The sequence below is a fragment of the Cornus florida genome, unplaced genomic scaffold (genome assembly GCF_030987335.1).
Source record: "Cornus florida cultivar Cherokee Brave unplaced genomic scaffold, ASM3098733v1 CherokeeBrave_3.0.0_Hap2_Chr11, whole genome shotgun sequence".
NCBI lineage: Eukaryota > Viridiplantae > Streptophyta > Magnoliopsida > Cornales > Cornaceae > Cornus > Cornus florida.
In genome coordinates this window covers 48,206,881-48,220,266 of record NW_026775581.1, presented here as the reverse complement: position 1 = coordinate 48,220,266, position 13,386 = coordinate 48,206,881, and the positions used below count along the sequence as shown (strand labels likewise).

Genomic DNA, 13,386 nt, shown 5'->3' with positions numbered 1-13,386 from the left:
ACCTTTCCACGCCTCATTTGTTAACCGAATGGTTCCCACTCAAGTTGTTGTTGCTCAGTATAGGATGGATATGTGTTTCAAAAGGAACCACTACCTTCAGATTTATCTGGTTAGTTGTCAATCAGATGCAAAACAATTAAGGGAACTTGAAAATTTTCAAATAGAGTATGGTAAGATGCCATAAAATAATAGATTAAGAACATACAAAAAAAACTCTTCAAATTAAGGATGTCAAGTTTGTCAAAGAAGCGAGGATGTCAATTAATGACTTCTCCTAAGTTGTTGTTTAGGAGGAAAGATTGTGGATTTAATCAGCACAGGAAAGAAAAAACGTTAGGTGCAACACAAGACAAAATGTCCCAACAACCATAACTGAGAAAAATCTAAGAATGTCCCCTACCTAGCTAGGTAACAAGAGAAACAACAAAGACAAACCATACATCTTTGCTAGTGCTATACACAACACCAATGTGTTCGGTTAACAAAAGAAACATGAGCACTTGCATCTTATAACATTAATGTCACGTGCAGGGCAAAACCAGAAATACACGTCATGAGACCTCAATTACGAAGCAGTTGCAGTTTAATCTTATCCAGTTTAGCCACCACTTCTTTTATATCGCTCCTCTCTTCTGGTAGTTCTCTAGAACACTCCAACCCTAAGTCAATGATAGCTACGAAAATACCTTGTGTGGAACTCATCATTTCATCTCCTCCTGCTGTCAACAAACCTTGGTCAATGACTTCTATTATTTTGTGGGGAAGTGATGCACTCACCCATTGCCTCAGACTTAAGTCTTCAGTGAATATTTCATTTATGGGGTTTTTTCTTGTGAATGTCTCCAACAACATTATTCCATAACTATAGATATCACCTTTTATGGAAACTCTTCCTTCTGAACCATACTCTGTCAATCATTCATTTTGTTCAAGCGTGGTCAAAATAGTTACATGAAAAAAAAAAAGATTAAAAAAAGAGTACACGAAACAAATAATTTGTAACTGATCATTTGAATACAATCATGCCAAGCATAATTTTTGAAAAAAATATATTGAATTATAATAATAATGTAGTAATTGTCTAAGTTTCCATACATAAAAAATTCTATATGCTAACAATTTTGAATAAATAAAAATGAAAAAGGAATTTATACACAAAAAGAATGGTGAATAAGGTTGACAAAATTTACCTGGTGCAATGTAGCCGATTGTGCCTACAGTTTCCGTTTGTGTTGCGGTGTTATTTTCAGCTAATATCTTTGCAATGCCAAAATCACCCACGTGTGCTACCATGTCTTCGTCTAAAAGGACATTGCTAGGCTTCAAATCACAGTGGACAATAGGCTCTAACTGACCATGATGAAGATAATCTAAAGCAAAAGCAACATCAAGCATAATGCTGACTCTTTGAAGGAGATTCAAGCAGTAGTTGTGAGAATATAACCACTTCTCCAGACTTCCATTAGGCATGTATTGCAAAACCAAAGCTCTTAACTCAGTGTTAGAGCATGTACTTATGACCTTAACAAGATTCCGATGCCTAACTGTTCGCAGCACTTTGCATTCTGCTTCAAAACTTTTGAAAGCTTCGTCAAGTTGCAAGTCTAGAATTTTCACAGCTACATTTGTTCCGTCAAAGAGTATTCCTTTGTACACTGCACCAAAACCTCCTACCCCAATCAGGTTGGCTTCACAGAAGTTATTTGTAGCATTACAAAGCACTTGATATGAAAACAACCTATGCTCGATTCCGTCTAACAAATTATAGGTAGAACTTTGAGCTTGTGTTCTATTTCCATAATATTTTCTGAGCATCATATACAATAGAGCAATGAAGATTGCCACGGAGGCGACAATGGCTGGAAGAACATATTTGTAAGGAAAATGTCTAGTTCTTGAACCCGAGCATGGCGGAACCTGTAAGCTGGGTTTCCCACAAAGTGCTTCATTCTTCATAAAAGATTCTGCTGTAAAATTTGCAAAAGGTCCTCCACTTGGGATCTCCCCAGATAGCTTATTGTAAGAGAGATTCAAATATTTGAGAAGTGAAAGTGCCTCTAGAGACTTGGGTATAGAACCAGATAGGCCATTGTGGGAGAGGTCCATGAAATCCAATGTTCTCAGGTTTGCAAATGATTCAGGTATGGGTCCCGAAAATGAATTCCTGGACAAGTTGATAGAACTTAGACTTTGAAAGGTTGCCAAAGTGATTGAAATGTTACCTGAGATTTTGTTCCAAGACAAATCTATGGTTTCAAGTGATTTCATTGCTCTAATGTTGACACCTAGACTAGTTAACGAATTGAATGACAAATTCAAGAAAAGGAGGCTATCCAAGCTCCATAAACTCGTTGGTATTGACGAGTTTAATGAATTAGACTGCAAGAACATCGTCTGCAACCTACTAACATTTCCGATACATGCAGGGATCGATCCGGAGAGGTTATTGTTATGGAGACTAATATCTCCCAAGTTGCGCAAACTGCAAATCTCCTTGGGAATGGATCCTTCAAGCCTATTACCATCAAGGTGCAACCTTTGCAGCTCTTTCATAGCCCCGATTGTAGATGGAATGGATCCGTTGAAATTGTTGCCACTCAAGATAAGATAATTCAAGTTTGAAAGGGAACCAATTCCATCAGAAATTCGACCTATTAGTTGGCAATTAGATGCAACGAACTGGAGAAGTGAAGTAGAAAGATTTCCAAAAGAATCTGGTAAGATGCTGTGCAATGGATTATCTCGTATAAACAATGTTTCCAAGGATTTAATGCTTGTCAAAGAAGTGAAAAAACTAAGTTCCGGACTTCTCGGTTCTGTAGTTAACTGGTTTTCCTGCAGAGCAAGTGTTGTGAGTGATTCCAAGTGGCATAGAGTTGCAGGTACTGTTCCAGTGAATTGGTTGCTACATAGCCATAATTCAGTAAGCATAGAAAAATTGGACAGATAGGAAGGGATGTTTCCCCTGAGTTGATTTGTTGCGAGGCTAAGGATTTCAAGATTAGAAAGCCCAGTAGGACTGGTTAAAGAAAGATTTCCGGAAAGGTCATTACAGTCTAACGAAATGTGTTGTAAAGAGGAGATGTTGAATAAAAATGGAGGAATTGTCCCAGTGAGATAATTTCCACCAAATTGAATTCGTTCCAAACTTGGAACATTACGCATCTCATTAGGAATATTGCCATGAAACTTGTTTTCTGCCAAACCAATCGACTTTAATCTTGACATGTTAGCAAAGAAAGATGGAATTGTACCTGTGAGGCAGTTTCCTCCTAGATAAAGCTCACTGAGACTGGACAAGGAACTCCATTCATTGGGTATGCTGCCACTAAATTCATTCTTACGCAAAGATATGAATTGAAGCTGTCGGCAGTGGTGTATACTGGCAGGGATCACCCCTTCTAAGCAGTTAAAATGTAAATTGAGTACCTTCAAGCGACGCAAATGACTAATCTCGTGAATAAGTTGACCACGGAAATTGTTATCACGAAGATTTAGCACCTTGAGGAAGGAGAGGTTACCCACATGAGGGGAGATGGTGCCGTGGAGTCCAAATTCAGGAAGCTCCAAAGCTGTGACTCTCTGCCTGTGTCGGCGGCTACATGAGACACCAACCCACTCGCAAAAGTTGGTGTTTTCAGTCCAGTTACTCCCCAAAACGTTGTTGGGGTCGGAGGTGATTGGGGACTTGAAGGTAAGAAGAGCGGATTCATCGGTGTAGTTTGACGAAAACTGGGCACGAGAAACCGTGCATGACTGCATTGGCTGAAGCACTAATAGCAGCAAGGCAATGCCAAACCTCTCCATTGTTCTTCCCAAGGTTCCAAACCCACACAGTAATGAGTGCTTTAGAGAAAGAGAGAAAGAGAGTGCTTCTTCAGTGTATATTAAACCCGCACTATAACAGCCGCACATATAAATGCATGCATGCATATTGCTGCTTGACCAATCAAGCTAGCCTTACCGGGCCATACGATACGCTACTGTCATGTCTCAAAATGCCATGGCATAGAAGACCTTGACCGTTATGTATTTATACTATTTACATAAAGTATCTGCAATCTCTCTTTGGGCATGTATTGTAATTTTAGAGTGATACTTATAAAGCTGTGTGCCTATTCTTCTTATAAAAAATCTCTCAATTTTTTCCTTCTCTGAGAATATTTTTACATATCAGCTGATTAGTTTGGCCAATATTTTTATGCCAATATGTTTTACATACCTCTACAACTATGCTACCACTTTCTTACTTAGTTTATTATTGTCGTTTACCTTTTTAATTATTATTATTATATTAATTTTTTATTGTAAAATTATTTATATTACTAAATTCTTATCCATAATTATATTCATATTGTTCAATTGATATATCATCCTGTTCAATAAAAGTGATGTGAATTCATTATTAATCATGGATGTATTCTTGTTGTTATGACTTGTGTATCAACAAATTTCTTGCATCCTATTCTTGATGTATTATATTTTATATTATTTTATATAAATTATGTGCAATTTCTACAACAAAATGTAAGATACGGTAGAAAAAGGGAAGATGAGAAAATGATAAATGTACAAATTATGACCAATCCTTACCGTTGTAGTCCGAGTCATCGTTGATTAAGATGCATGACCATACAATACGCTAGAAAAAAGAAAAAGATGACCATATACAGTGGGCAACCTTTAACAATAGAGTACTTATGTCATTGGGCACGAATTCTCTAAAGTGGATTTCCATGGGATCCTTTGCAATGAGCTCTTAATATTAAAATTTGTTTGTTTCAAAGATATGTTAAATAATTTATACTTAGTATATGTTTTTTTAATATTTGGAAGAAAGAAAAAAAAAAAAAAAAAGAAAAGAAAAGATGTGGCTCTTTTCATTATTTTTGGAAACATAAAGTGTTTTGTTTGTTGTCTAAAGTTAATTCAACTATCTTTAATTTTAGTTTAAATTCTTTAAATTAACATGTTAAAGTGTTTTAAAAATAATTTAATTTCAAATAATAATATAAATGATATATTGAATTGAGTTACGTTTATATGTGACATTACTTAGTCTGCGTTATGTGCATACCTTATTTTGAAGGTGAAGATGATCTATTTTCTTAATTTAGCTGTCAATAACATTTACTTTTTAAATGGTGATGTTAACCTCTTACAAATGGTGATGTTATTTATAAATGATGGTGAAATATTACTTATAAATAGTGGTATAATTGTTGAACGCGGTCTTCGTGTCTGATAACTGAAGAAAGACGTGGCCAAATATAAACCACTTAAAACTCGAGACCACATGGAAATCTCCCTTCCGAGAATTCGCGCCTTGGGGGTTTTGGCTCAAGCCAAATACGGAATACATACATGCTGAGAAGAAATTTTCCATAATAATATGATTAAAGAACAAAAATTTTGAACCAAAACAATAATGAATTTTAAATTTTTTTAAAATAGTCATTACACACTTTCTTACGGGTTAAATCAATTTTTATTTTTATTTATTTATTTTTTTCTTTCCAAAAAATTCACGATTGTTACTATACTCAATGTCCATCTGAAATTAAAAAAATTACCAAATTCATTTAGAGCATGTACTGTATCAAATTCCAGGTGTTGAATAGCAGAATAGGAAACGGGACTTAAAATATTATATGAAAATTTCCAAGTTTCCAACACCTTCAATTGATAACGCCAATAGTTGGTGAATCTTTTTTTCCTTTCTCTCTCATCGGTGGAAAATATGAAAATAAATATTAGAAGTTTGTGAATATTACAACTTTGGATTGGTGCACTTTTGTGTCAATTATGAGCTTTTGTTGATTTGTATATTATTTTTAAATATTGAATCATAGATGATTATTTCATTAATGTAGAAAGATTAGGGTTTCAGATGGAGGTGAGGTAAGGAGATTTGTGAGGTGGAGAAAGAGAGAGAAGAGAGTCACACTAGAAGAGGGATTCTAAAAAATTTTAAGTTGGGAAAGAAAAACAATTTGGGCTTCAGTGGTGGTGTAACAAGTTGGATAATGACTATTTAAAACAAACATTTAATTTTAAACATGTGTCTAAATTATATTGGATCATATTAGTTTGGGAGGATGAATTTCATTCTCCTAACAGAAGACCCAAGTATTGTCCCTTTTTTTTTTTTTTTCTCGTGTCTTGACAGGAGTCAAAAAATAATAATAATAATAATAAAAATAAAATTTGTGTCTTGAATTTAAATTTTCACAATTTTCATATTTAAGTTGCTAATTCGATGATCACAAACCCAACATAACAACAAACAGTTTATTTTTCTCAAAAAAAAATTGAATTGTATTTACTGTCAAGGCCTCATTTTATTGTTTGAAGTGCTACTTGAAGAATGAGTGTTCCGTGATGCACCAAACAAGAAAAAAATTTCAATGGGTAGGAAAAACCTTATGCTGCGTTTTAATTGACGAACGAAAACAAATTATTTTCAAGTCCATAAAGAAACAAAGACTTGACTTTAAAAAAAAAAAAAAAACAAACCACCTCCTTCAAATTCACGAATTAGGACCCAAGTAGCGGTCTTTGAAATATATTTCTATTTGTCGTGTCCCTTAAGTAATAACAGAAGAAAAAGACTTCTGAAGAAAAAGACCTCTGTTACTTTATGATTTTTTCTTTTTTGTTTTCATGGGTACCCAAAGGGTGATGAACACGTCCAAATACTTGTTTGGGCTGTGATTTCCGTCAAAGAAAAGATCATAAAAAGTCTTCTCTTTGACCTTTTCTGTCAAAGAAAAGATCATAAAAAGTTACCTTCCAAAAAAAAAATTCATAAAAAGTCAGGACAGAGCAGGTGTATGCCAGGGTTTCGAACTAGAATAAGTATGGTTAATTTTTTTTTTTTAATTCTTTATATATATATATATATATATATATATAGAAAATTGTATATAATACCCCCTTAAAATTATGAGTTTCTAAAATTTTTCTTTAACTTTTTTTTTTTCCTCTTTTACTTTTAAAATTCCTATAATTTCCTGTTAAAAAAAATTTAAATTTCCCACTCTAATTCTTTTCCTTTAAATGGCAACATACACATATTTTAGAGAGAGAAAAATAATATTAGAGAGAAGATTTCCTTGGATTGGTCTTCAAGTACATCCAAATAAACTCATTCACTATTCAAATATATACAAAATTGGTACTTATCAATATATATATACACAAAATTAGTAGAGGCATTTTGTTACATAAAAGGGTACTTTTGTAATTTTATCAAAAAAAATGACATCACCAATGGCTATTTTTCATAATATTTATTCCATAGGGGGCAATTTGCTCAAAAGATGGATAATATAGGGAGTTATATACACTTTTTTTCTAATTAAAATGCTTTTTGCACATTTTTTATATAGTGAGAGGTTTTTTTTTTACATAATATTTATTCCATAGGGGGCAATTTGCTCAAAAGATGGATAATATAGGGAGTTATATACACTTTTTTTCTAATAAAAATGTTTTTTGCACATTTTTTACATAGTGAGAGGGTTTTTTTACACTTAATCTTTTTTTTTTTTTATTGCATTGTGCCCCCGAATTAAAGTCCTGCCTCCCCGAGCCTGGAAGAAGCTGAATACATCTCTGGATCTTTTCAATGTTTTACACTTAACAGATTGAAAAGTATACAATTAATGTTACCTACCAGGAAAAAAATAGTATATAATTAATGTGAATACTTCTTCATCTCACAAAAATTAATTTATTTTAACAGTTTGAATCCTATAAAACTTTTTGGCAAGCATGGCCTTGGTAAAAAAATCAAAGTAGTTTGTCACTCCCATGCTTAGGGAAATTGGATAGGGGTTGCAATTTGTGTCGGCGGGCCATATTTGTGTCTTGTCCAACTAATTGGACCATTTAATAATTGTGTGAGGAATACTTGACATGCACATGATCCATTTATTAAATAAGTAACATGACATGGCTTGTTTAAGCCATTTAATAAATGAATAGTATGACTGACAACACAAAATTACCCATTTAATAATTTATTTAACTCGTTTAAATTAAATGGGTCATGTAACCTAATTATTGACTTAAGTATAGATTGCAAAATAAGCAGGAAAAAAATTACATAATGGATGACTAATATTATGAAAATGAGGATAATTACGACAATATAGTACCCAAAAAAAAAAAGACATATTGGCCTATATTGAAATAAGAAAAATGTTCATAGTAATTAAGTTAAATAGGTTTCGGTTTATTTACTCAAAATTTTAAAAATATGTGTATAAAAATAAAAAATAAAATAAATAAATAAACGGGTTAATCAGGATGATTGACACAATTAATTAAATGAGTCTAATTAGGTTAAATGTGATCAAGTCCAAAATACGAACAGAGGACTAATTGAATGGGTTAGATCAACCCAAACAACTAACTTTAAGATACTTTAACGATAATTCGCCCATTAGGATTCAACTTCGATGCACAAAAACACCATCAGCTATAAAATTTAGAAGTGGTATATATCTTACCTTGATCCATTATGAGTAAGAGAATTTGAACCTTAGTTATTGATACTGACTGAACTTTAAGTTGAACAAAAAGATAGGTTTCGTCTATTATGAATGTTGGCGTAAAGGTACTTCTGCAACTAGGGTAGATTCCTTAATATGGGAAGTTTCTTTAGCACTATCATTTTCCATAATAGGTACACGTGCTACCTTATCTTTGACCATTGGTAATGGCATAAGAATCCGGTCTTCGTCAAAGGAAATTTTTCTAGGCTCAGTTCTTCCACTAACATCCCCATTTTCTAAAAACACATAGCATTTCTAGTTTCAACAATTCGAGTACTATGAGTAGGACAATAAAATATGAACCCTTTCAATCAGTCTGGATAACCAATGAAATAACAATTTATAGTTCTAAAGTACAATTTCTTTAATTGTGGATTGGACATCCCCAACTATGAAAATAGTTTAAAGCCGGTGTCATACCCCTAATTTTTAAAGGATTTATTTTGTTTAAGTTAATTATTTTTATTTGATTTATTTGGCTATTTATGTTTATTTAGAGCATTCATGCATTGCATACATTAGTTGTTGATGATGACCACTTGATGATCAATTGATTTCGTACACCCTTATAATGATCTTATTATCTCGTCTCTATTTTTTGTTATGTAAGGCATGTGCTTGATTACTTCTCTTGAGGAAATGCTTTTTAGACAATCTCTACTGGCCATTGTGCTCATTTGTCTACTTAACGTTTTTCAGGTTATGGGAGGATGTGGTGAATGATATTCCTCCACAAGCTTAGATGGGGCTAGAAAGATCGTTTTTGACATCCCTTGTAAATTTGTAATCAAAATCTATTTTTGTAAAGCCTTGGCAAATGACATGTATTTGCTTTGTAGTTTGTGGCATTCTCAATGTAAGCTTATTCGTTTGGACTTGTTTATGTATATTTTGGATATGTATATGATGATAATGAAATCATTTTGTTTAATATTAAGGATGAATGATGAAGGAGGGATTATGTTTCGACTAAAAGGTGTAGTTTGATTATAATCTATAACTATCAATGTAAGTGGTGTTTATTTAGCGTATTCATCTTTTAGATAAGTTTTGAATCTTTTCAGAACTCGTGTGATTGACATATGTGGAGTCCATGGCTATTTCACCTTGAAAATGGCCCATTTTTCAACTTCCAGGGTGTTTTGATTGGACAAAATGTAAGGGGCCTAGGATGTCGTTTCAGCCGGTTGACCATCACTGTCAGTTGATCCTTGAGTTTCAGCCGGCTGACATAAGTTTTAGCAGACTGAAACTTTCAGCTCACCTACGGTTTTGACCCGACTTTAACTAGTCATATCTCCATTATTTTAACTCCAAATTTGAGTCCAATTTCAAGGTTTTGGAGTTAGATTTCCAATGCTATAAACCTCATCCAAAAATTCCAAATGTATAGAAAGTTATGACCATTTTAGTACAGACTGCTTTGGAAATATTCTAAACCAAAACGGGACAATTGTGTGAAAATATTGTTCTTGCATCTAGGAGTTTATAAGGTCATGATGACTTAGATAGATTATCTTTGACTCATTTAGATTCAACCCACTTCTCTCTTTTACCTTAAAATGACCATTTTTCCCTTGTGTACCCTCGGGTTCGGGTAGGACCCGGTTAGCATTTCGGACCCTGAATTTGGGTTGTAACAATCTCTGAATTTTTTTTTTAAATTACAAAGTAAGGGGACTTTAGTCATTCCATTTTTCAATTACCCCCAAATTAAATAATTTTGACCTTATTTGCATAAATGGAAAAATGTAGGGGGTTTTACGAATGGCAAGAGGGTTTCACACATTTTGTATATAGTGGGTTGTGTGTGTGTGTGTGTTTTTTTTTTTTTTTTTTTTTTTATTTTTTTTGTGCTTTACCCAATAAATAATTGTAACTTATATCTTTATATGTATTAATTATATTAAGGAAAATATGTTACTCTTTAAAAAACCTAAAATCCATATACTTAGCACCCCCTCCAACCTTTCCCAATCCAGAATTCTAGTCCATCCCTGCATGTAGTGCATATTTTTATGGTAATGAACTCATCGGAGCAGAACAAGTATAATTCACAATTTTCAAATACAGTAAATACTTCTTTTTTCATGCTCGTTTGTTTCATCATAAAATCTCTTTCTCGGAAAATATTTTCATTTTCTGTAAAAAATATATATATATTTTTTAATTTTTCGATATTTGACAAAGGTCTAGGTAGAATTCATCGGTTCAGCGTGTAAAATAACTTGCCGAAAATTGATGGATAAGTTATTTTTGTTAGGTTTTAATAAAATATTTTTCTTAAATTTTTGACAACCAACCAAAAAATAAATAAAATATTTTCTAAAACATATTTTACATCCAAGTAGATGAAGCCTAATGCAATCATATGGATATCATGTATGCTCTTTAATTTTATTCATCACATCCTCCTACAAGAAACCTTAGCTCTTGTTTGCCTCAATCACCTAGAAAAATTAAATAATTGATATTTGATTCAGGAATATGAATTACAGAGCGTTCTTATTTCAACAATAATTTGGGCTACTTCAGAATAAGATAATTGTAACTTGAACATGATTTTGCTCCTTTTCATGTGCTAAGCTTATTGTCTAATAAATGAAATTGACAAAATATGTGAGCATCGGAATGGGCAACCCCAATAAAAGTTTTTGTATATTCAGCAATTTTTGGCAATCTGTGATGGTTTAGCTGTTCATCTTAAGCTATTTTCTTCAGCATAACTGTAAGTTGAATTTTTATGTTCTTGCTTTCCCAATGGCCATTCTTTTCATCTTGTCCTCTTTTCAGAATTACTAAGCTTTAAAATGATATTGCCTATTGATGCAAAATTCTCAACGCTCCGGAGCCCGTGATGATTCCTACAAGACGAGAGAAGTGATGACCGGTGTGGTGCCGACCGGGTGCATTCCGATGGTCAAGTTAGTACTTGACGATTGAATATCCAAGACCAAAATAATTTCCTCCAGGATGGGATTTGTGGCGTCTACAGTTGGCGCCGTCTGTGGGAACGAGTACTAATCGCCATAAATGGGTTTAGACGCAACATGGTTCCACACATATATTATTACAGTAATACTTCTTGTAGTATTTGCTTTGCTCCTTAAGACTCGACACCAATCTTACCCATCACATATACTGGCAATGAAATACATATCCCAACCGGATGATAACTGCCACCACACGCCATCTCCGGCTACCACGACCTCTTGATCAAGATCCTCTTCTGAAAATCTGCTCCCCAGACCAAATTCGAGTTCATTTCGTTCAGGGACAACAATCTCTGTGGAGCCCCTTTCAAATCTCTCTCAATTATGCTGGCGATCATTCAGGTATCCTTCAATAGGCGTCACACTATATCATTAACGAGTCATTCAAAGTCCTTGGGATTTTTCCAGCTTCAATTGGCCACAACTTGCTGATTGTAAATTATGGGTAAATAAAATATTCCAAGAAGAAGATCCAGAGACTGCATTGGAATCCATTATAGATGGCAATCTTAAGGGAAACTTTCCAATGGAGGGTGTGTACAAGGTTAGAATTATTATGTATTATTACTGTCTATATGCATATCAATAATTATTCTATCTTGTATGTATGCATAGAGGGGATATAAAATTAAACCTGAGCCAGGGTGCATACTAGGGGTCATATCGAGTATTCTTTCTGTCATATAAATGGATGGAACGTTACAAATCAACCATCTATGATTCAAGAGAATAATTCTTCAATTTTTATGCATAAAGCAGTAAAAAAAAAAATTCTCTTATTAGTAGCATGCATATTTGCATACAAAAAAAAAAAAAAAAATCATATCAACATATATAAACACAAATTATGCAACTGTGTCCAAATGTTTAGATATTTTTTTTATATGATTTAGCCAAAATCTAGTAGGTTGGCAAGTTATACTAGAGCGTGATTCACCCAAAGTACTCTTCGTTAAAGGGAATGCAAGTTTGAATAATTAATCATGCTTCAAAATTCTATTTATAACCTTGACTCAACATAGTTGCTTTTTTATTTTGTACTAAATGACTTACAACTGTGATGAGTGTGAGTCGTACGCAGCGGAAATTATTTAGAAAGTTTAGTTTGTTCTAGAAACAGATCTGTGTCCTCAACCTTGCTTATTTTATGTTTTAACAATTAAACAGTTAATCACATGCAGATAAAATAATGCAGAGTATAAAGTTAGAGATGACACCTAGCGAGGAAACCCCAGTTGATAAAATACGTCAACTGTTATGGGAAAAACCTCGTGGACTGTGCAGTCCAAAGTAAACCAATCCACTATGCTTGAAACAAAGTATACCGAACTTTGACTCTGGCTCACACCCTATCGTTCTACACCACACCAACCGCTGACGATCCTCTGGCTTTGCGACTCCTCGTCCAATAGCAACTTGATCTCATACTGACGCTTGATATTTGTAGAAGAGTAGCAGGTAGATCAGACAACACTCCACGAATGCTCCAACCCTTTCAAAAGTGTGATTGCGCTTACTTCTGTTCTTCAATTGTCTAAATGATTTAGAAGAAGATCTGCTTCGTCTGATCGTTGTAGATGCAACATTATGATCATGATCAAGATTCGAACTCCACAACTCAAACCTAACTAGGTGAATATATGTATGTTCTAGGAAGACTACAGACAAATCAACTTTGATTTTGTGAGAGAAAGAAACTTCCTAAGGCTTTAAAAATAATGAATCTGTATCACAAAAGCCGTTTAATAAACCTTGTGTATGACATGGTTTATATAGAGATTTTTAAAGTCCTATTCCATCATAAAATAAAGGAAATCTCGTGCATAGGACTT

At 33.6% G+C, this 13,386-nt stretch overlaps 1 protein-coding gene across 1 annotated transcript; it reads right to left on the bottom strand.

Moving 5' to 3' along the window:
* Positions 1-561: 561 nt before the first annotated feature.
* Positions 562-3,807, bottom strand: LOC132281042 (receptor kinase-like protein Xa21). The gene is made up of 2 exons (XM_059782780.1): positions 1,191-3,807; positions 562-908 (listed from the first exon to the last, which is right to left on the bottom strand). Exons 1-2 carry the CDS (start codon positions 3,805-3,807, stop codon positions 562-564), a joined length of 2,964 nt encoding a protein of 987 aa, XP_059638763.1.
* Positions 3,808-13,386: the final 9,579 nt, after the last annotated feature.

Excerpts from the sequence above, each read along its gene's own strand:
- LOC132281042 (XM_059782780.1), bottom strand. The coding sequence starts at position 3,807 with ATGGAGAGGTTTGGCATTGCCTTGCTGCTATTAGTGCTTCAGCCAATG. Across the intron at positions 909-1,190 it reads AATCGGCTACATTGCACCAG|AGTATGGTTCAGAAGGAAGA; the intron begins GTAAATTTTGTC and ends AATGATTGACAG.